Raw genomic sequence first — 22986 nt, forward strand, 5'->3', positions numbered from 1 at the left:
CGTTCTGCTTCTTTATGCCTATGGTTCCGATACCATAGTATATCGCCTGGAATTAATTTATCAAAATATCATCAACAACTTTCTTTTGTTCATATGAATCATTTTTGTAATGACTTTTAGGGTTCAACAGATCTAACAGTGTTTTCGGTTTATACTTAAAAACAAGTTCACTAGGAAAGTTTCCACTATTTGTTAAACAACTATTCCGGTAGTTGATCAAAAAGTAATTTAGTTGATCGTCGATATCAGCAAACTTGATTTTTGAATCCACCAAAAATTTCTTAAATACTTTTTTTACCGTTCTTACAGTCCTCTCCGCCTGACCGTTGCTGGCTGGGTGGTATGGTGGACTTTTTAACACTATTATACCCTGTCTTTGCATGAATTACAGGATGCATTACAGGGTGGTCCGCCATCCGTTACTAAGACGTCTGGAAGACCGAATCGAGCAAACACAGTTAAAAACTTTTTTATTACCTTTTTTGTATCTGTTCCAGTTCCAGTTCCAGTTCGACCCATTTTGAATAACTGTCCACAATAAGTAAAAATACTTTTTCGCCAAAATAGAAAAAGTCAGCATGCACTCTGCTGAAGGGCCGGCAAGTAGGTGTCCAAGACGTTTCTATCCTCTTCTTCGGCGTAACAAGCGTTCGATTACATGCATTACAATCCTTCACGAAACGTTCTATGTCGGCATTTATTCCTAGCCAAAAAACGGTACGTCTGGCTAATTGTTTTATTTTAACAATGCCATCGTGATTAGAGTGTAGCATTTGTAAAATTTTCTTTTGTAGCGATTTTGGAACAACTATTCTCCCCCTAAACAGCAAACAGTTAAAAGACATTTCAAGATCATGTGATTTTGCTTTAAAGTCTCTTAACGACTTGTCTACATGATTTGTCCAACCTCTCTCAAGATGTTCCATGACCTGTGATAGCAAAACGTCTTTTTTTGTCTCACTGGCTACCAAGGTGAAGTCTAATGGTAGTTCGCTTGAAAAATTGATACTATTTACAAAACTTTTATCTAAATAATCAGGTACTGAGCAAGGCAAAGGAAAACGCGAACAAAAATCGGCGTTTCCCATTTTGTTAGAAGGTCGATATCTAATTTGAAAGTTATAAATTGCTAATTCCATAATAAATCTTTGCAAACGAGTTACAAAAATTGCATTTCTTCCTTCTTTTCCAAACACGCCTAGGAGCGGTTTGTGATCGGTGTATACAATAAATGGCTGACCATAAAGATATGTATGGAACTTTTTATGCAGCCCACCACTGCCATATCTTCCAGATGCAGTATCGGGTACTTCTTCTGTGCGTCGTTTAAAGTGAACGAAGTGAAGCAAATCGGTTTTTCCTGTCCGTTTATTTCATGAGCCAAAACACCGCCAATTCCGTAGCTGCATGCGTCCGTCACCACTATCAAAGGTTTCTTTGGATCAAAATATTCCAGAGGGGGGACAACGGATTTTTTTTCATATGGAGTTTGGCAAGTATGACAGTACCCTCTTTTTTGGCGCATAAATTTATACTCCAATGTCAAAATGCTCATATACTATTATAAATTGTGGTGGTATTTGTAAATATTTGTATTGTTTACCGTTTTTACAAGAGAGAGTGGTGTCGAAAGCACATATTAAATTAAAGATCGCAACGAACAAAAATACACCAAATCCGTAAATATGTAGTGTTTTCACTTTATTCCTTACGCGAAATATGCAGATAAATAATTATGTTGGTAGAAGAAACTCTGTGCTGAGCAGAAACAGTTGTTTCTTGTATTATCCAAACTTTGTGCGTTTCAGAACATTCTCACTCACTGCAGTGTTTATTTTTCATAGACTACGGCTTGGTGTTAGTGCCGTCGGCATTCGCCCGATTGGTGGCAACAAAAATTTGACAACTTAGCACCGGCCTGAAATATTCCAAAACAGTTGGTTTGGTCAACATTGTCTTACACTTTTCAAATTGTTCTTGACAGTTTGGATCCCACTTAAATTTGGTAGGGTATGATGGGGCAAGATGGGTCGCCTAAGGCGAACCCTGAATATCTCAAAACAGAAACATTTTAATTCAACTTTTCAACATGGATCTATAAAAATAGCTCATAAGCCAGGGGTATGAAATAACAAAAACTCCACTTTTTATTCCATTTTGAGTCATTAAAGTAGAAGTCTATTTTTCTGCCAATCAAAAAATGGCGGGGTAAGATGGGTCAACCAGCGGGGCAAGATGGGTCACCTTTAAATACTGCAATTAATATTGTTTTTATTCCCAATATTGAATTACACACAGATAGATAGCTTTATTGCCAATGATTATATTGAATAAAAAATTGTTTTTAAGCCTTGGATGAAGAAATGGCTCTGCATTTTAAAATGTCTGCCAATTCTTATGAAAACAAGCCATCTAAGTATTGCTTTCTTAAAGACAAAAAATAGACATTTTCAATAAACAAATTAACATTATTATGTCAAAAGTAACCTTAAAATGATTAAACCAGCAATGGAAAATATGTTTTGATTACGAACTATGCCCTTCAGTATGTGCTGACCCATCTTGCCCCATTTGTAAGTTCATGTTAGAATGTCTAATTTTCGATCAAATTTATTTATTTCAACGCAGTTAGTATAACATCACCTACATTACTTATAATACGTTCACTATGTTACTAAAAATGTTTAAATTTTATATTGCTCGACGAGATTACATGTTTTATACACAGAAAGAAAAATCGTTATTAGAATTAAAAAAAACATTGGTAAAAACAAAAAGTTGCATTGGTTCTTTTTCGTAGAGAGTTGTCTATGTTCAAAATAAAAGTATGGCAACTTTTGCAAGAGCTACGGTACAAATCTTTCACGTGGCTCTGAAATTAAAAGTTCAAACATTTAAAACAAAATTGTAGAACTGTCAAATCAAAATGATCACACCGTTCATAAAATAGAGTGCGATATTTTTAAATGAAAAGACGGAACCCATACTTCACTCTTTCTTTTCTATCTACTCCATTAAATTTCATATGTTTTTTTACTTTTTATTTCATTTATTTAAATATTAACCTTTTTACAACACGTAGCAGCTTCCTCAAGGCTTTTCGGGGACGCCTTGCAGGTATCGATGAACATAGCGCCATGCCCCGACAAGGTCAGAAAAAACAACTTATCTGCAAGTAAAAATTGTCGCATCAGTTTACCGTCCATTTAGGAACTGCGTGTGCTATCGCCGCTTTTTATGCGTTTAGAATATATTTGACCTACCTTTCAAGTCCGAGAGGTATCCAGTTTCTCCGTGTTTGACATCTTTGAAACAGTTCACCAGTATAGATTTGCGACGGCTCGTGTCGCGGTGTCGCGATCGGCCATATTCTGGCCATGAAAGCTTATATGCACTTCTGGACCTCTGTAGGCTGGTTTTGATTCAGGCACTCTTCAGGTTGTTGATTACTGTGGCGGTCAATCATTCTTCGACCGATTTATTCTCGTTTTCGAAAACTGTTTGGTGGTTCTGGTATATGAAAACAACAAAGGGTGCGATGTTCTGCTCTTCATGGGTAACCGACCTGTCCTAAATGAAGCTTTCACCGGTAGCGGTACTGTGAAAAAAGTTGATTCTCATCACAAAACTGAAATAAATCAAATTTTACCTGGACAAACCTGCTGTATAGTTTCCATTCCATCAATGGAAACTTTAGCTCGAGATGTTTGAGGGTTTTAAATTTATGTTTAGCAAATTAATACGATTCGCGACGGCTAAAACAACTTACAAACCGGGAGCGGGAAGTGTGAAGACTAAATTTAACTGACAACTGACTGCGGATAAATACACCCTGAGAAATTATTTCGGATTATTTGGCATAACTGGAATTGCATGTTACTATTAAAAAGTATGTTGCTTATTTCGAATGCCTTCATGCAGGTTTAGAGCTAAACAATAGTTCAAAAATTATTAGAACACATTTTGATACATTTCACAAGGTTTTTACCTTGTGATATGAAATGTATCAAAACTGAAAATATGTTAATTTGAAAAGATATGCATATATTTTTTCTTGAGGTGTTCCGTTCTGTTATACCTTTTGATGAATTTTCGTGCGAAATTTGACAGTTCTACAGTTTTATTAGTAAATGTACGAACTTTCGAATATACAAACAGAACTGACAAAACAAACTTTACGAATGATAAACTAACTTTTATGATGAACAATTTTACTCTTAATTTGATCAAAATAGAGCACTTTTCAATTGTAAAGTACTACATATTTAGCAAAACAATTTTATTTTTTTCTGTGTAGAAAGTGTGTTTCGCATAAGAAACAATGCTGAAAAATATTTTACCTTGCCATACTCTACCAAAATAAAATTTTATCATCAAATCGAGTGATAATAAAGTAGAACCAAATTATTCCTCCTACAAAGTCATAATCTTCACATTAAAATGTACACGATGCTCAAAAACGGCCCTGACCCATCTTACCCCGTGACCCATCTTGCCCCGCCTAACCCTATCTTTTTTTAAAAGATTATAGAAACAGTTCAATCTAGATGATAAATTCGGTATGAATTTCCCGTAAAAATTTATCAACCCAAGAAAAGCCTTGAGTTCGGTCGCATTTTTGGGAGGGTTAGCTCTAGCAATTGTGTCCACCTTATCAGGATTAGGCTTCAAACCATCATCAGTCACCATGTAGCCTAGAAATGGTAGTTTATCAACAAAAAATTCACATTTGCTTAGTTTCACCTTAATGTTTGCTTCTTTCAATCTTTCTAAGACTTTATACAGTTTAGCTTTACAATCTTCCAGATCTTCTCCAGCAATCAATACATCGTCAAGGTAGCACGAAACTCCTTCTATTCCTATTAGCACTTGGTCCATAACCTGCTGGAAAATGGCAGCTGATGAAGCTGCACCTTGAGGAAGCCTGTTATATGTGTAGAGGCCTTTGATTGTATTGATTGTCATAATCCTTTTAGATCTCTTAGATAATTGCAATTGGGTGTATGCTCCTGCTAAATCCAATTTACAAAAAACTTTGCACCCCGCTAAAGTAGCAAAAATATCCTGTGCTAGTGGTAATGGATACACATTAGGGACAATAATTTTATTGATGGATGCTTTGCAATCCACCACCAATCGAATGTCGTTATCTTTTTTAATTAAGGCCACTACTGGTGAAGCATATTCACTGGCTTGTATTGGCGTGATAACTCCGCTTTTTTCTAAAAAGTCTAAATGATCAATGACTTTTTCTTTCAATCTTAAAGGAACCGTGTAAGCTTTTTTAAAAATAGGGTAACTATCCCTAAGAATGAGGTCTGCTTCATAACCTGAAATTGGCGTTGTAAAATCATTGCTGAAGACTGTTTTAAACTTGCTTTTTATATCATTCACAATTGCATTTTGTTCGTCTTTTGTTTCTATTTTATTCACTGACGGAGAAATATTAAAATTCACTCTCCAGCCTGAAAAAAATATATCAAGCCAATCTCTCCCTATTAAGGGTGAGAATTTATTACCTCCTTCCAAGATAACTAAATATACAATGCTTGTTATATTTTGGATGGTAACGTTCACAGAAATATATCCTAATATGTTGAGTCTATCCCCATTCACAACAGATAGCTTTTTATTACATTTTTGAAGTGTTAAGTGACTAAAATGTTCGTTAAATTTGTTTTCACTCAAAACTGATACCGCGGAGCCGGTATCAATTTCCATGCAAAACTTTTTTCCGTTAATCGATGCATATAAAAAAACAGGATCATTTACCTTCAATCCAACCGACATGCATTGCAATTCTCCTTCCGAGTCACTCTGCGAAACATGATTTCTTCGCTTGAAGTCATATCCATTATCAGCGATGGCATCATTTTCCATGGAAGGGGAGCACCGAAGAGGAGCACCACAAGATGCTCAACGCACTGTTTCAACGCCTTCAATCCTACGGTTTCGTTCTGAGGGAAGAAAAGTGCAACATTCTGCAGCCGGAGGTAAAGTATTTGGCGCACATCGTAGACGAGAACGGTCTCCGTCCAGACCCATCCAAGGTGGAAGCCATTGTCAAGATGCCACCGCCCAAAGATGTCACAACTCTACGCTCGTTCCTTGGTGCGGTGAATTTCTACGCAAAGTTTGTCCCGGAGATGCACCAACTGCGGCGGCCACTCGACGCGCTGCTGAAGAAGGATGTCAAATTCGTTTGGAACAGCGAGTGTCAGAAATCGTTCAGGCGCTTCAAGGAAGTACTTCAGTCGGATTTGCTTCTGAAACACTACGATCCATGACTAGACATCATAGTTGCTGCCGACGCCTCGCAGTCCGGAATCGGTGCCTGCCTTCTACACAGGTTCCCCGATGGCTCACTCAAAGTTGTTGCACACGCTTCTCGCTCGCTCACCCCCGCGGAGGCAAATTACGGACAGATCGAGAAGGAAGGTCTTGCACTGGTGTTTACCGTAACGAAATTCCATCGGATGCTGCTCGGACGCAAGTTCACCCTCCAGACGGATCATCAGCCACTCCTGCGGGTATTCGGACAGAAGAAGGGTATTCCGGTTCACACGGCCAACCGCCTTCAACGTTGGGCCCTGACGCTTCTGTGCTACAACTTCGACATCGAGTACGTGTCCACTGTCCACCACGCAGTTTGGATATGCCGACGTACTGTCCCGCCTCATCAACGGTTACGTCAAACCAGAGGAGGACTTCATCATCGCATCGATTCAACTGGAAAACGACATCGAGATTCCACTGCAGGAAACCATCAGTTCGCTGCCAGTTACGTTCAAATCGGTGCGCGGCGCTACTTTCCAGTGCCCGGTTCTCCAACTAGTGATCCAGTACAACCAGCGTGGATGGCCCTCCAAAATCTATGACATCGCTAACCCTGAAGTTCGCCCTTTCTTCGCTCATCGAGAAGCTCTATCGGTAGTGAAGGGGTGCGTCATGATGTCCAACCGTTTGGTGATTCCGGACAGTTTTCGGCAGCGGATTCTCAAGCAACTCCACGAGGACATCCGGGAATGGAGCGGATGAAAGCTATCGCACGTAGTCACGTGTACTGGCCGAGGATCGATGACCACATTGCTGATTTTGTGAAGAGATGTGAAAGCTGTGTCACACATTCGAAGACACCGTCTAAGGTTCCGCTACAGTCGTGGCCACTCGCTCAATCTCCCTGACTTCGCCGGCCCAATCAACGGTCTGCACTTCCTCATAGTGGTGAACACCTTCACCAAGTGGCCGGAAATTCGCATCGTTCGATCCCCGACAACATCAGCAGTGACCGAGTTCCTCGACGAGCTGTTTGCCCGTTTTGGCGTTCCCAACGTCACCGACAATGGAACGCAGTTCACGTCGGAACAGTTCGCGGTTTTGTGCAGGAAGAACGGCATTCAACATTTCCGGACATCGCCGTATCACCCACAGTCCAATGGCCAGGCGGAGAGATTTGTGGGCACCTTCAAGAGGTCGTTGCGCAAAATCAACGAGAGGGAAAGCATCTCGGAATCGCTCCAGACGTTCCTCCAGGTCTACCGAACCACTCCCAGTCGTGTTCTGAATGGCAGAACTCCTTCGCAGCTGATACTTGGTCGAAACATCAAGATGGTCCTCGATCTCCTGCATCACCAACAACCGAAGCCAGTTGTCACGGAAAGAACACTGAGTGCTCGTATAGGAGAGTGATAACTCAAAATAACCAACGATCACGTTGAAGGTTGAATTGTAATTGCTTTATTCATAACTTGTCGAATATAAGTTTACCTACTGAAGACATCTGAGCTTGGATCGATATTTGAATTAAGAGAGAGTGAGAGAATGAGTATAGCATGTTTAATTGGGAGTGCCTAATGGAGAAGGTGCTGACAACAGCTTGTCTGTAGTCATTGGACTCCTTACAGGTAATGCTTGTGCAATCAATTTGATTTCATGGGAAAATATTCTATGAGAAACTTAGTTGAAAAGAAACTTGATGACATGAGAAATGCACATGTCACACAGTGGTTCTCAATCAACGCCAAGACGAATAGTTCAACCGGAAGCATGGCGCAACTTCTCGTGGCTTCCGAAAAGGCGACATAGTCTACGCCAAGGTCTACCGCAACAACACCAAGTGGCAGTGGGCATCCGGCGTAATCATCAAGGTCATTGGACGGGTCAACCACAACGTGCTACTGGACGATTGGCATGGACGGAGGAAGCTCATCAGATCGCACTCCAACCAGCTAAAGCATCGTTCCTGTGAAGCAACAACCGGCGCAGCAGATTCCACACCACTGGGTATCCTGGTGGACATGTTTGGAATTCAATCTCCTGGACCAGCAGTACAGCCCGCTCAACAAGGTCAAGCCGAGCAGGAACCACTTCCTGTTCCATCAACCTCCAACGTCCGATTCCAGGTCCAGCCACGAACCGAGGTGCAAGTAGTGCCAACGGTTTCCAACCAAGAAATCGAAGCAGGTTCCAGTCAACTCGATGATGTTTCCGAACGCGGTCGCATCCAGACCGACCAACCAGAACCGGAGCATGAAGAAGATAACCAGCCACCTATAGATCCCGTTCCAGAATCACCATCGGTCCGGCCACAGAGAGTGATCCGGATGCCGTCCAGATTCGAGCCGTACCTGTTCTGCAAATAAGAAGGGAGGAATGTTAGCCACGATCATAGTAGTCAATGATTACCACCAGTCGCGACCCTAGCGACTAGTTCAGCTATAGCAACTTGATAATTAACAAATGTGAAAATTGATTACTTTGTACCCAATCATCCTAGAATAAAGTCGTATTTAAAATACAACAGATACGTTTGACAAAGGTGCTGAGGAAGCTCTTTACGCTGTGGCAGAGGTCAGCAGGCCGACAGCGGTAACGATGAATGAGATCATAAATTTCTCACAAGTGGATGTGGAAATACAAAACGTTCGGCATTCAAAGGCGAGTTATGCTTCGCAAATGACTTTCTGCTACGAGGATCCAGAGTTGTTATTCCTGTGGAGCTACGGGGAACGGTTTTGCAGCTGGCCCACATCGGCCAACCAGGTCGAGAGAAGATGAAGCGAAGAACAAGGATTGCAGTGTGGTGGCCTGGAATAGCTACTGACGTGGAACGTACCTGTCGTGAGTGTTTTGAATACCAACTGGTTGCACCACTCGAGAAGCCAGAGCCTCTACGCATCTACGCACCAGCGGCTCCTTGGGTTCGGCTGGCCGGTGATTCTCTGGGACCCCTACCGGATAATTCCTACGTCTTTGTGCTAATAGATCTATACAGCCGATACGTTCTAGCAGAACCTATGACTCGAACAACCTCGCGTGATGTGATCCGCTTTTTAAAGGATACTTTCACTAGAATGGGACTAATATTGACTTTTGATAATGCTAGAAACTTCTCAAGCGAAGAGATGAAAGATTACTGCATCGACTACGGTATAAAGCTGACTCACACCACCCCGTACTACCCTAGTGCCATTGGTGAAGTCGAACGCCAAAACCGGTCGATCTTGAAGGTACTGAAAATTAGCAAGCAAAAGAACACGGACTGGAAAATGGCACTTCAGGAATATTTATACATGTACACGGTAACACCACATTCTGAGTTCAGTGCGTGTTGGCTCTTGTTTCGGACAGCAGAACGATCGCGCGATTTGCCGAAATATTGTGTTCTGCATTACGCGGCCGTCAGTGCCTGTTTTGTAGTGTTTCTGCTCAGTAAGCAGATAGTTCGCGCGGCCGAGTGAGTAAACAATTGGTGCATGATCGGACGTGTTTCAAGTAGGATTTAGAACAAAATCCGAGTTTTTGCTTCTGATTTTAATCTTTGGTGAATAAGTGTGCGGTTGAACGTGTTTTGTATATAATGCGAAACATTTGTAAAATCCAGGTTACTTTGTCCTCCTTTGGACGGTTCGTAAGTAAATTGATGAATATATTTTAATATTTTTTCAGCATATAGGGGAGGAGGCCCCAAAACGCCCCCCCGATGCAAAAGGCCTTTTGTGGTTTCCGTCATATTTACCGTCATTAAGATGGCCGTAACAAAACTAGATCTAAAATTATGTAGGTTAGGCGAAAAAAGTTTCAAAATAGTGTATAGGAAGGTCGGAAAAACCGAAAATTTCCACGATTTGGAGAAACATCTAACATTTTGGTGAGGCACTGTTGAATGCCCTAGTGTCGCTAACCTACAATGTACTTGCGTCTCCACGCACTATCCATACCAGAATGCTGATTCGCCGACGCATGGTACTTTGTTCCCTAGTAGTTGCCAGCTAAAAGGCGTTTAGCCTCATGAGTTTTCCAGCAACAGAATATCACTACTTTTTTGAAATGTGAATATTATCAATATGATTGAGATTTTTGACAATTTTTGAATGGCATCAACTAGCTATCTTGTTTAACTGTTGCATAATGTAAAAATACCCATGAATAGCGTTACAAATGAGACAATAAAGCAGTGTTTGCTTAGCTAGGGCATTTTGCCCCCTTACCCTACTGTTATTGACAAACGCTCTATATTGTCGAATAGAGCTCCCTATTATTCACCTTACCCACTAACACAAATTTTCCTTCCCGAGACATCTTTTTTTTTTTAATTACCGTTTATTTGAAGGCTCAAGCGCTCGAAGGCATAACGGAGCCGAAAGTCAATTGAAATTTTATTACAATTTCAGCTTTTGCTTCTTATGCTCGTATGTTAGTGTTGGGGAGCCGAAAAATTCGCGGCTTGGTCGAGGTTAAGGAGTACATACAAAAAAAAATTGGATGGGATAGGGCCTTGGGCTTATATTGGTGTCCGTAAGTAACGTTGGTGCAGTCTTTCCATGATGATTGGTGTGGTGCAGAACAGGGACAAACTGTAATGATACAAGCAAAACGTTTCTACCGAGCGGAGTGGGAGAAAACAAGGTGGACATGGCCCTACGAATGGGGGGAGAGGGAATTAAACAATGACATTGATGCGCTTCAAAAAATTGTGAACAAGGGCCATGTAGTCAAGATCAAGCTTTCCCAACACATCTCTTCTTCTTCTTCTTATTGGCATTACATCCCACACTGGGACAGAGCCGCCTCGCAGCTTATTGTTCATTAAGCGCTTCCACAGTTATTAACTGCGAGGTTTCTAAGCCAAGTTACCATTTTTGCATTTGTATATCATGAAGATACTTTTATGCCCAGGGAAGTCGAGACAATTTCCAATCCGAAAATTGCCTAGACCGGCACCGGGAATCGAACCCAGCCACCCTCAGCATGGCATTGCTTTGTAGCCGCGCGTCTTACCGCACGGCTAAGGAGGGCCCCAACACATCTCTAATGTCCTCATTTACTGGTTTCCCTCGGGCTCGGAGGGATGCATATAAATCGGACCTGGCAATACCGTATTCGGGACAGTTCCAGACAACGTGATTGATGTCCTGATAGCCTGCCCCACAACCGCATCGTTTGCTGTCTGCGAGCCCTACTCGATAGGAACGCGCGTTTAGTGAGTAGTGGTTGGACATTAGCCGACACATTACCTTAATAAAGTCTCGGATAAGGTCCAACCCCTTGAACCAATGTATTTTCGAAACCTGCGGGAGAATGGACTGTAACCACCTACCCAAATCTCCTTCATCCCATTATCGTTGCCAACTGAGCAAGGCTTGCTGACGAGAAATTGAAAAAAATTCATTAAAGGCGATTTGACGCTCGTATATATCACCTTCCATAGCGCCCATCTTGGCAAGTGAGTCCGCTCTCACATTACCCGGGATCGAGCAATGTAAAGGGACCCATACTAAAGTGATAGTGTAAAAGCGATTGGATAGAGCACTCAATGTGGATCGTATTTCGCTCAGGAAATACGGTGAGTGCTGTACCGGCCGCATTGAACGTATAGCCTCTATTGAGCTGAGACTATCCGTAAAAATGAAGTATTGATCAGAGGGAAGAGAGGCAATTCGCTCTAATGCGTAGTGTATATATAATTCTGCAACGTATACGGAACAAGGATTTTGAAGTTTTCGAGCGGCGCTATGCAATACGTTGAAGACACCAAATCCAGTGGTTTCATTTATTTTTGACCCGTCGGTGAAAAACTTGTTGACGCAAGTGACATGGCTGTATTTACTTGTGAAAATTGGTGGTAGGTATACACTCCATTCGGAGTGGATCTGGAATTCCATGGATTTCTTCTTTCATGGTCAGATCAAAAACTACAGAAGAACTGGAGGAGTCTAAGAAGCAACCACGATTGGGAACATTCGAAGAAGGGCCAATCTCCAGGCTCATGTACCAGGAGTATAGCGTCATAAATTTTGATTGGAAGTTTCGTTCGATTAGCTTCTCAAAATTTTCAACTACCAATGGATTTAAAACCTCACACCGAATGAGGAATCTAATCGATAATTCCGCGATGCGATCTGATAAAGGAAGTACTCCCGCGAGTACCTCTAAACTCATTGTATGAGTCGAGTTCATACAGCCTAACGCGATGCGGAGACAGCGATACCGCCAACGGGGGTGTCATTGGGCCAAAATGTGGTATGCTCCAAGTAAATGTTACAAAGCTCTAGTAGTTAACATTGGAATCAAGTTTTAATTAGTTTGGTACAAGCTTGAATAATAAATTTACCGCTGTGTGGGGAAAAATAATGAATTATGGAAATTCTTCAAAGTTATATGTTGTTCAAAATTGGCCCATTCTCACCCCGCACAGGGGGTGACATTGGGCCAAATGAAATAGTTCAGCGGTGACGATGGAACGATTCAATCGTTCATTCAAAATAATTGCCTACATTACGGCTCTTACCAACTATGTATGGCAAATCAACTGAAGGCTTGGCCCAATCTCACCCCTTTTTTGCGTGCATTGCTCGTTGCTACGAAAAACCAGAACCCGTTATATAAATATTAATAAAATTCTATAAAACAACAACAGATTATCGTAACATGATAACCAGGTATCCATCGATCTAAAAACTAGTTATGTAATACATTTGTGGGACATTACTGACACTATTTTAATACGGGTTCATTCGATTAATTCCAAGCATTATGGTACGAGCACAATTAGTTCTTGTAATTTGTTTTATGATTTCCTAGACGTGAATTTTGATATAATTTCGAACCGTTTGAAGTTTTCATCAAAATTCGTAACAGTTTCTGAGATATTAGGAGTTGAAACATTTTTCGTTTTTGGCCCAATCTTACCCCCTAGGCCCAATGTCACCCCGAACGACGGTATTGAATGCGTTCGAGCTTCAAAATATGAGTTTTCGCGGCGGCTTGGAAACAAAAACTCCCGTATTCAATAACCGACAAAATCGTTGTACGATATTGTCGTGTTCGGAGGAGACGGCCTCACTCGAATCAGCCGTCTCCAGCTGCTGCTCGATCCGCAGCAGCTCGGAAGCATTACTTCTTCCCGCGAAATACATCACAAAACTGAAGCTGACTCCGCTCATCTGTCACTCACACATCTGGCACTTGTGTCCAATGTATATGCCCTCTTATTCTGTTTTTATTTATATTATCAATACCCGTCTCAATCCCTACATCTTCCGCCTGTTCTACTCTCTTATAGCTTCATTATCATTATTTTGTTCTACTATTTATTTCAATCTACTATTTTATAATGAGTTTTTTTTTCAGTTGCGAGCTTTTAAGTTCCGACCGAACAGAGAACTGTGACATTCATGAGATTCACAACTAATTAAAAAAATTAAACAAATAAACTCATCAAGTTTTTTTTTTCTACTCATATATGAGTGTTCACTAATTCCACATAAGTTTTACATAGTTTCAACCCGATTTCCATAGAAAGTGTTCAAATCATGCAATTTAAAATTTCAAATAAAATTCACACACAAACACGTAATTCGAATCTCCAATCAAACCATTAACAACATTCTACGCAACTCTTCGCTTACTTGAACTTAATCTTTGTTACCATTTTCTAACACTGAACTCAAGACAAACACTGATCTCGGAATGCAGTCATGGATAGAACTTACCAGGCTCTAGAACATCAATCTTGCATCAAAATCGAAAAAAAATCATTAACAACATTCTACGCAACTCTTTGCTCACTTTTTTTGTACTGTTTGTTTACATTTTCTAACACTGAACTCAAGGCAAACACTGATCTCGGAATGCAGTCATGGATAGAACTTACCAGGCTCTAGAACATTATTCTTGCATCGAAATCAGAAAACAATCATTAACAACATTCTATGCAATTCTTTGCTTACTTTTTCCTACTCTTTGTTTACATTTTCTAAAACTGAACTCAAGACAAACACTGATCTCGGAATGCAGTCATGGATAGAACTTACCATGCTCTAGAACATCAATCTTGCATCAAGATCAAAAAAATATCATTAACAACATTCTACGCAACTCTTTGCTTACTTTTTTCCAACTTTTCGTTTACATTTTCTTAAACTGAACTCAAGACAAACACTGATCTCGGAATGCAGTCATGGATAGAACTTACCAGGCTCTAGAACATCAATCTTGCATCAAAATCAGAAAACAATCATCAACAACATTCTCCGCAAGTCTTTTCTTTCTTTTCCTGTTTGTTTGCATTTTCTAACACCGAACTCAAGACAAACACTGATCTTGGAATGCAGTCATGGATAGAACTTACCAGGCTCTAGAACATCAATCTTGCATCAAAATCAATAAAAATATCATTAACAACATTCTACGCAACTCTTTGCTTACTTTTTCCTACTCTTTGTTTACATTTTCTAAAACTGAACTCAAGACAAACACTGATCTCGGAATGCAGTCATGGATAGAACTTACCAGGCTCTAGAACATCAATCTTGCATCAAGATCAAAAAAATATCATTAACAACATTCTACGCAACTCTTTGCTTACTTTTCTACTGTTTGTTTACATTTTCTAACACCGAACTCAATACAAACACTGATCTCGGAATGCAGTCACGGATAGAACTTACCAGGCTCTAGAACATCAATTTTGCATCAAGATCAAAAAAATATCATTAACAACATTCTACGCAACTCTTTGCTTACTTATTCCAACTTTTTGTTTACATTTTCTTAAACTGAACTCAAGACAAACACTGATCTCGGAATGCAGTCATGGATAGAACTTACCAGGCTCTAGAACATCAATCTTGCATCAAAATCAGAAAACAATCATTAACAACATTCTACGCAGCTCTTTGCTCACTTTTTTCTACTCTTTGTTTACATTTTCTAACACTGAACTCAAGGCAAACACTGATCTCGAAATGCAGTCATGGATAGAACTTACCCAGGCTCTAGAACATCAATCTTGCATAAAAAATCAGAAAACAATCATCAACAATATTCTACGCAACTCTTTGTTTACTTATTCTCACTCTTTGTTTGAATGTTCTTACTCTGAATACAAGTGAAGCGCTGATCTCAAACATGCCATCATGGAAGAGGTTACCAAGCTTAGAGATACCCTCTCGGGGGAATTATTGTTTACCCTCTCGGGGGAATTCTTGTGTACCCTCTCGGGGGAATGATTGTTTACCCTATCAGGGATACCCTCTCGGGGGAATTATTGTTTACCCTCTCGGGGGAATTCTTATGTACCCTCTCAGGGGAATGATTGTTAACCCTTTCAGGGATACCCTCTTAGGGGAATGATTGTTTACCCTATCAGGGATACCCTCTCGGGGGAATGATTGTTCACCCTATCAGAAACCGTCTCTAAAAATAATTAAATTAATTTTACAAATTAAAAATTAAAATAATTCTATTTCACAAACATCGTTTGGTAATTTTCACATTTTATCGAGTGTAATAGAATTTTTGTTTCAAAATTTTCTCACGGTTTACAGTATCACAGAGCGCACTTTCACTTTTTTTTTTGGTGTACACTGCCAAAAATATCTATATAAGATATATGTGTCGCCGTTATACACTGTAAACCTGGCATTACCCATTAAAGAGTAAAAAACTCATTATTTACCAGCATATGGAGCTGTCAAAATAATGGGTATTTTTTTTTTTTTTTGATAATGAGTGTTTTGTGCCCATTTACATGTTTCGAAAGACTACTCTTTAATGGGTGAAAAGTCCCTTGGTCTATTATTTAATCATCAAAGATGTTGGTGGAGTTGAAGTGAAGTAAGTATCTTTTGAAATATAATAAAAAATATATAATAACTCTTGTTTTTCTATAGCTAACAACAACTGCTTAGAAGCTACGCCATCCTGGACACGACATTTTAGGAAGTCGCCGGTTCCACCAACGTTCAAAATCTTCGGTTCAGCTCGGTGCTTTTTCTGCCTCAGAGCGACCAGAGTTTCGGAGACAGGAGCTCGTCCTTACTGCTGGAAGTGGCTTGATCGCTAAAATCGGTTGCTTCCGGAACATAAGCAACAAGTGCCAAACAATCTGGACTGTGGCGGAAGCAGTGATGCCCCATACCTTCGCAGCATTTTCCCATCTTGGCACACGAGAACGGGCAGAGTTCATCATGTGATGGTCGCTAACTGAATGGAATCGACAAATTTGAATGACCTGCTTCTGGCCGGCGCTTTCAAAAATAGCGTTAAATTGCTTCCGAGTCATTTGGACCGAAAGGAGGGACATATCGGTTGGCAGCTGAAACCGTGACAGTGGTATGCCGCATCAACAGTTGCTGCCGGCAAATAGATGAAATTAAAAAAGCAAGCACCCAGATGAAATTTTTGTTTTAAGTTTAGTAATCAACGAATATCAAATAAACAAATGTAAAGTATATGTATTATGCTTTAAATAAATATGTTGAAATAAAAATTAATGCTCGATTTGATATTTTTCTGCTTTTGAGAATAGCAATACAATAACAATATGAATTTTAAGAATAATAAAGAGTAAAATTCACCCCTTATTGGAAAAAAAGTTTTTCGAATAATGGGTAAAAATTACGCCTGAAACTGACATATAGGCCGTTTACTCATTAATGAGTAAACGGTGTTTACTCTTTTAATGAGTTGAACTATTTAACTTCATAATGGGTACTTTTTTACCCATTAAAGAGTACTTTCGTGGCACAGTGTAGATTTTTGCAATAGCGTCACCCTAATATAATCGATATAGAACCACACATAAATTAAATAATTGCTAATTCGAGACCACACATAAAGTTTATTTGGACATATATTTTATTAGTAGTTCGCGTGGAGAATGGTTATGTGTGCGCTGATATACATCATAAGTTAAATCTATGGATTTTTGCCAATAAATATGTGTGGATTTTTAGTAGTGTAATAGAATACAAACATATGTTTTTTTTATGAGTGTCACTTTTGCTTTTGCAAAATTATATTTTTTCCTGAGTGTACCAGTGATGAATGACGTTTAGCGCACGCACACTAATGTTCGTGATGTGTTTACCTTACCTTTTTTCCACAACCTCAAACCGACACATTTGGATGTGATAATCTCAACACCCAACTCTTTTTTTTTTCACCAAAACAAACGCGGTTTTTATTTTTTTTTACGCGAAACACCGAGCTCATTTAATTGGAAGCGTCACATTTGTCACAACAAACCGACTTGGCCAATGTCGTGTTCGGAGGAGACGGCCTCACCCGAATCAGCCGTCTCCAGCTGCTGCTCGATCCGCAGCAGCTCGGAAGCATTACTTCTTCCCGCGAAATACATCACAAAACTGAAGCTGACTCCGCTCATCTGTCACTCACACATCTGGCACTTGTGTCCAATGTATATGCCCTCTTATTCTGTTTATATTTATATTATCAATACCAGTCTCAATCCCTACAGATATAGCTTTATCAGATCTTCTGGGTGGGCTCCCCACCACGTACCGGTAACGGTCCGCATGCAGTTGATTCTTTATTGGCATTTCTGATACAGATGTCTAATGTGCATTCCCCAGGTGCCTATGGGGTCGAACCAGACCCTCAAATATTTATGCGAAATGCCTTGAGTGATTTTTTTACCCCTAAGATGAAGCTTTTGCTTTTGCTGGCGTATGCTTCCTAGAAAAGACAATCAGCTGAGTTTTCTCCGGAGAGAATTCGATACCCAGCTTCAAAGCCCAAGTAGACAAATTGTCCAGAGTATCTTGCAATGGTTCTTGCAGATCGCCCGCCCCTGTTCCTGTAAAGGAGACAACGGCGTCATCTGCATGTATTAGTGAGCAATCTTCCACGATACATCCATCGATGTCTCTAACATAAAAATTGTAAAGAAGGGGACTTAAACATGAGCCCTGGGGGAGACCCATGTAACTAATTCTTGAAGTGGTGGAGTTTCCATTAGAAAAGCTCATATGTTTCTCAGACAAGTTGTACAAATAGTTATTTAGTATTGGTGAAAGCCCACACTCGTGGATTGTCTGAAAGGACGTCAACGCAAACTGAGTCAAAAGCCCCTTAATGTCCAAGAAAACTGAACCCATTTGTTCTTTTGAGAATAGGCCAGTTGGATTTCTGTAGTAAGCAACGCAAGACAGTCGTTCGTTCCCTTGCCTCTGCGGAATCCAAATTGAGTATCTGATAGAAAGCAGGGTGGCCACTGAAATTCGATTTTCGAATTCCCGGTTTTTTCCCGCTTTTCCCGGTATTTTTTGTCAAATTTTCCCGGTTTTAATTTAACTTAATACTACACTCAGATATAGATCAAACCTGTAATAACATGCAAACAAATCATTTTTCATATTTTCAAAGTTTAAAAGCTAGTTACTAAGCTAGCGTAAAAAAGTAATCTATGAAATCGTTACACAGGGAGGATACGGAGGTTATACTAATCGAGCATAAACTGCACGTAAACGAACGTGCAGGGGTCAACCAGGAGAAACACAGTTAGCATAGATTTTCCTCAGAGTGTACATTGGCACCCAATTACAATGATTTGATTCTTTTATTAGTTGCAAAACATTCGTATTTTTTTCTTGGATGCACAACTTTCGTTAGTTTCTGACAGTGGCAATGGAAATTGTATGTCAGTCTAGTGTGGTTCTCCCTTTTTAGAGGATGATGTTTACAGAAAGCACTTAAACGTATAGTATCTTATAGTATAGCTGACATCTTTCAAATTGCTCTCGGTTTGATCTTATTCAGACTATTTCAAAGAATACCTTCCTGAGTAACTTAAGGTCGCAAAATTATGTTAGGAAAGACACAATTCTTTCTTATAACGTAAATTAAACTCAATCACAGTTTTAAACTTAGCAATGATGTAATGATGTGTAGTGGCATTACTTTTCTAAAAATCTACAGAATTTTTAAACAACTAATTTGAACACAGATTTAACCCGAAGACAATCTTCGTTTCCGATCAAAATAATTATTCAGTTTTCTAAAAAAGATTTAAACACATTTCAATTTTACTTTTAGAATTCCTAGAATTAATGTCTAGAAAGTAAATCTTGGATTTGGAATCTTTGAACGTCCTAATTCAATATTAGTATATCGAAATGTTCTAAGCTTTGGAACTTATTCATTAACCTTCTGTCTGTGCTCAAAAAAACTTACGTTGTCTGTGCTCTGGGGTCAAATTGACCCCAAATTGAAATTGCTATATGTTTGGCCAATTTTTGATTTTTTGGGCTGTTTCGAAAAATAATTTAATCATCTTTCAGGTCGTTACCAAAGATTGACTATAGGTGGGCGGGTACATCGCGGGGAGGGGTTTTAGTGAACAAGGGTACAAAAACAGTGATTTTTCATGATTATTTTACTTATATCCGAAAATCCTACCCATTTTGAACTGCAACTTTTAAAAAAAGGCTATGCAGGAAGGCATGTGCTTTGGCATGAGGCGTTGATAAGTTTAGAACTCGGCCGCCAGGTTTTGGTATATTTGAATTCATTATTTTAGACTACTCAAGATATTCCGATATATAGAATTCTCCTCAGTGTAAATATTCTTATCGAACAAATTAAAAAATGGGAAGAAGTGCTCATTATATTGAGCACCGCTTTGTAGTGCTAGACATCCTGAACAATGTTGTCGAATACAACTTGGGTGTAGGTATGAGGGATCTCAAGCTAAAGCAATATTTCATGTATGCAAGAATATTGCAAGTACACTAGCGCCGCCTATTTGTAAATTTCCTTATTATTTATTCCGTCACATGACAGTCTATTTCCACCAGACGAACTTTGTTACAGACGTCATCTTTACAAATTTCAAAATTGTGCGATAAGAATATTTACAATGAGGAAAATTCCATACATCGGAGTTACTTGAGTAGTCTAAAATAATGAATTCAAATATACCGCCACCTGGCGACCAAGCGCTAAACTAATCAATGTCTCATGTCAAAGCAGACGCCTTCTTGAATAACCTTTTTGAAAAGATGCAGTCCAAAATGGGTAGGATTTTCAGATATAATAAAATAAGCATAAAAAATCACTGTTTTTGTACCCTTTTTTACGAAAACCCCTCCCCGCGATGTACCCGCCCACCTATAGTCAACCTGAAAGATGATTAAATTATCTTTCGAAACAGCCCCAAAAATCCAAAATTGGTCAAACATTAAAATAGTTATAGCAATTTCAATTTGGGGTCAATTTGACCCCAGAGCACAGACAACGTAAGTTTTTTGAAAAAAGGACACTGTAGCGCATATTTTCAAGATTTTTCAAGCGAATTTACACCTAGGAGACAGATCTCGGCGAGTTTTACCAAACTACCAAAAATTAGGAGAATCGGTTGAAAACTTAAAAAATGGCAGCCACTCAAAGTGGCCTGGGGTCATATTGACCCCAGAGCACAGACAAAAGGTTAATCGCCGTGTAACAAATAAGGAAACTACCTTAGAGTATCTCTTTTACCATCGTAACCTTCTATTATATTAGATTAGTTGTGGAAAAATACTAAACTAAAGATATTTTTCTCTTTAGAATATTACAGACATATTTGCAAAATATTAAAAAATTACCATTTTCAATTATTTGTAGAATTCTAAAAAATATAATTCCAAACAACTCTTGAACTTGCGTTAAAATATATATTTTACTATATAGGGGAACTGTTCCGTTTTCAATCTCACTGTACATATATTCATCTCATCGCGAAACAAAAAAAATACGGCACCAATTTCGTCGCTTCTTTTTGCTAACATGCATGCTCACTGCTAAAAAAAAAAAAACACAAAAATAATAAACAAATCAAATACCTTTTCATTGCTTTGTTTTTCGTAAAACCAATATCGGAGCTATGAGATGAAGTCCAGGAGGAGTAACCCTACATGTTTTTGTGCAATAGCAAATTACATACAAATAACAGGAGAACAACGCTTGGACATTAGAAGAATAACATAAAGTTGAAAACATTCATTCAAAAGAATGAATATTTCTATATTCGATTCTATGCTTTTATGCCTTATAACATAATATTTATGACCCGATTGCCAAGTGGGAGTGGGATTGCCAACTTCCTATTGTTAACATTTCGTGGATGAAGGACGGGCTCTTCTTCCCATCTGGGAAACGAGAGCTAGATTGTATTATTGTATGTACAAACTTTCTTCTGGAAGGAGATCCTCTATTCATCCTGTGGATTCGCATAAGTGTCTCTGCTTATGGAACCACCCCACTCATTTTTGGCCCTTCATACAGGAGTTTGATGAAATACTTACAATAATATACGCATGATCAAATGGCAGGTGCCTTGACCAGTGGCGTCGCGTAACCTCACTTTTTACCTGTGCACTGACACTAAAAATTAAAATTTTGATATTTTTACAGCCCAAACGGAAAATAAAATTATCAGAGTCGCTTAAGCTAATCAAACTCTAGTGATTCTATGCATTTTCGCAAACAAAATCTTTAAATTAAAATCCAGTGCACAGGTAGATTGAGGTTAGGAAAACGCCACTGGCCTTGACATATAGCCGGGGTTCTACCAAATCACACGAAGCGCTCATATTTTACATTATTATTACTTATATTTGTGCCCAAGTTTTTATTTAACAGATTTAATTGATCATAAATCGTATAGGTCCTATCAAAATGTACGCACGAATTGATTTGGGAAAAAAAATCCGTTTTCCTTTAACGTACAAAATATCACAAGTCAAAAATCCGCTTATCTTAGTTATCTAAATTGTCTTGTGACAACGCAAACTGGATCTGGGAAAATGATCTACTTATTTTTTGTATCTCACACATTATGTACTAAAATCAAATAACAAAGTTAGAATGCGATTGAATAATGAATGTTAAAGCGTTAAAGAGTAAATCCTTCCCTTTTATATTAACGACAATAAAAACTTTTAAGAATTTTGAATGTAAGTTGACAAATTTTTTTTGATTTTCCCGGTTCATGTCCTGAATTCCCGGTTTTTCCCGGTTTTTTCCCGGTGGTTTCAATTTCCCGTCTTTTTCCCGCTTTTCCCGTTTTTCCCGGTTCGGTGGCCACCCTGAGAAAGCCATTTTATTCAACCCATCTGTTGAGTCGATTGAGAATCCTCATCTCTAACAGCTTCCATATACACGATAACATCGCGATTGGACGGTATGAGTTATGATCCGAGGCAGGTTCATCGGGTTTTTTGATAGCGATCACCCTCACCTGTCCGGAACTGTCATGTTGCTGTCAACGAATTGATTAAATAAATTCAACATGCGCATTTTCGCGACGTCTTTTTAAGCAAGTTGAATTTAATTCTGTCCATTTCTGGGGCGGTGTTATTACATAAAAGGAGAGCAAATGAGAAATCAACCATCGAAAATAGGGTGTCCAGCTCGTGCTGACCGGAGGTTGCTTCGTGCACGAACCATTGAACTGGAACGGAATCCTGACATACTTTTTTGGCGAAAGCGAAGATTCATCGGGGAGAACTTTCATAAATTTTCGTTAATCGATGACGCGTTACGCATTCTTCTCCCGACGGCCCAAAATGTTGTCACTGATGTTTCGCGTGAAAGACCATCAACAAAATGGCGCCAATAACCGCGTTCGCGAGACTCTTAAACTTACGTTCAAGAGAGGCATAACGATCGTAATTATCTCGAGTACCACGCTTTCGATAG

General features: G+C 39.4%; 1 protein-coding gene and 1 long non-coding RNA gene across 2 annotated transcripts; one reads left to right on the forward strand and one right to left on the reverse strand.

Moving 5' to 3' along the window:
- Window positions 1–3088: 3088 nt before the first annotated feature.
- Window positions 3089–3792, reverse strand: LOC134217193 (uncharacterized). The gene is made up of 3 exons (XR_009980940.1): window positions 3660–3792; window positions 3264–3598; window positions 3089–3169 (listed from the first exon to the last, which is right to left on the reverse strand). It is a non-coding gene; the product is annotated as an uncharacterized LOC134217193 (long non-coding RNA).
- A 2120-nt stretch (window positions 3793–5912) lies between these two features.
- On the forward strand, window positions 5913–8642 carry LOC134207530 (uncharacterized). The gene is made up of 5 exons (XM_062683234.1): window positions 5913–6245; window positions 6321–6557; window positions 6649–6941; window positions 7158–7675; window positions 8077–8642. The coding sequence occupies exons 1-5, from the start codon at window positions 5913–5915 to the stop codon at window positions 8640–8642; spliced, it is 1947 nt and encodes a 648-aa protein (XP_062539218.1).
- The last annotated feature ends 14344 nt before the right edge of the window (window positions 8643–22986 follow it).

Source organism: Armigeres subalbatus, chromosome 1, assembly GCF_024139115.2.
Source record: "Armigeres subalbatus isolate Guangzhou_Male chromosome 1, GZ_Asu_2, whole genome shotgun sequence".
NCBI classification, from domain to species: Eukaryota; Metazoa; Arthropoda; class Insecta; order Diptera; family Culicidae; genus Armigeres; species Armigeres subalbatus.